Source organism: Neltuma alba, unplaced genomic scaffold, assembly GCF_004799145.2.
Source record: "Neltuma alba isolate B1F8T4 unplaced genomic scaffold, ASM479914v2 tig00001164_pilon, whole genome shotgun sequence".
Classification (NCBI taxonomy): Eukaryota; Viridiplantae; Streptophyta; class Magnoliopsida; order Fabales; family Fabaceae; genus Neltuma; species Neltuma alba.
This window is the reverse complement of record NW_021632362.1, coordinates 74,484-76,224: the sequence shown is the minus strand read 5'-3', so window position 1 is coordinate 76,224 and position 1,741 is coordinate 74,484. Positions and strand designations below refer to the sequence as shown.

Sequence of the window (1,741 nt, the reverse complement as noted above, 5' to 3'; positions counted from 1 at the left end):
TTTTCCTCCGAATGTTGATTTTCTGTGAAATTGTTGATTTTTTTTTCTTGTTTGAAGTTTCTTGGTTCTCGATTGCGGACTTGCGGGGATCAAAACCTAGCCTGGACTATCGCACTGCCTTTCGCTTAATTCGATCCTTTACTTGTTTGATAAGAAATCTGAATGAATGGAATCTGATGTTTATGATTACTGGAAAGTGGAAATATATAACAATCCCAGTTAAGATTTGTGGATCCAGTGTCTGCGGATTGTGCTGATTACACCCTCATGTTAAAATATTACCCTTCCAATAAAGGGGAAGAGGAGCCTGGAAAACTTATTAATCTTAGTTAAGGCATATGGGACTATTAGCTTTGAGGACTCTGCTAGCTTATATACAATACATTGATATTATTCACAAAGAAAGCGCTATGCCTCAGCTTATCTGGAGCAAACGTGAGTCGAAGGATGGGATTCTGGGCGTTCCCCATTTGTATATTGCAATCTGTTATGGTCTAAGTTGGAGTTTCCCGTTCAGTATATCATACATGGATGTTCGGAATGTTTGGTTTCTACCCTGTTCTGAAATTGTATGATCAATTTTATACGAGAGCTTCACTTCGTTTTGGGGTCTCATTCCACTGCATTTGTGTTGGACTGCATATTTCAGGTGTATGAGATTTTTTCTTAGGGTGTGGGTGTTTGGAATTTGGAGTTGCCACGACTGAAATTTTCTTCAGCATGCCTATTATATTTGATTTTCCCCTCAAAATTTATGGATTCTTTGAGTGAGAAACATTATAGACCTTTTGGCTAATCCTTCTTGATTCTTATGACAAATCTAACAATAAAATGGATTTTTTATGGTTATGCACTGAAACTTCTGGATTGTGTAGACCATGTTATGTGCTTTACAACTGTTTTTTTTTTTTTTAAATTCTTTTACAATGTAGTTTGTGGTATACTCCAACTGATTACCTTCGACCAGATGGAATTCTTGGTTCTATATAATTTTTTTTTTTGGGGATGAATTTTTGCTACATTCTTTGATATATATTATTTGTTGAAATTGAGTTTTTACACGTTATGTATGCAGGATTTGTGCTTTTCCTTTCTTTGATGATAGATAGGTTGCATCATTACATAAGAGAGCTTCGATTACTCAGGAAGACCATGGAGGCTGTTAAGAAACAGAATCGAAGTTTTGAGGATGGTAAAAACAGCAGTTCTGAAGAGCATAAAGCATTGACGGCGGAAATTGCAACACTGAAGAACAAAATAAAGAATCTGGAATCTGAATGTGAGGTTGAAGGAAGCAAGGCTAAGACTTTGGAAGCTGAAGTGGAGGCTCTGAAAAAGCAATCTGAAGGGTTCCTCATGGAATATGATCGGCTCTTGGCAGACAATCAGAGTCTTAGGAGTCAGTTGGAGGCGATTGACCAGAGTTCTACTCATCTGGAGAACAAAAAGAGCATGTGAGGGTTCAAACTCCTAAGAATGCAGTTTCAGTTTTGCTGCTTCTGTTATGTTGCCAAACGTCATGGGTTTGAAACATAGAGCATGAGGTCGTAGAGAGATATAAATGATAAATGAAGAACGGAGGGATGCTTTTGTATCTTTATTAAACTGGCTGTAGTTAAAAGCAGTTGATATACTTATTAATGTACATTTATTAATGTACATGTAATTTGGCCAACTCTTAATCCATTTCTTGTGATGTTTAGATGTTTGCTAAATGAATGCGCGCCCTTTTGTAACTTGA

At 36.8% G+C, this 1,741-nt stretch overlaps 1 protein-coding gene across 1 annotated transcript; it reads left to right on the top strand.

The window, feature by feature from the left end:
• The first annotated feature begins 682 nt into the window (after positions 1-682).
• LOC114752514 (B-cell receptor-associated protein 31-like) lies at positions 683-1,741 on the top strand. Its single transcript, XM_028941247.1, has one exon. The coding sequence runs from the start codon at positions 1,066-1,068 to the stop codon at positions 1,456-1,458; it is 393 nt and encodes a 130-aa protein (XP_028797080.1). The 5' UTR covers positions 683-1,065; the 3' UTR covers positions 1,459-1,741.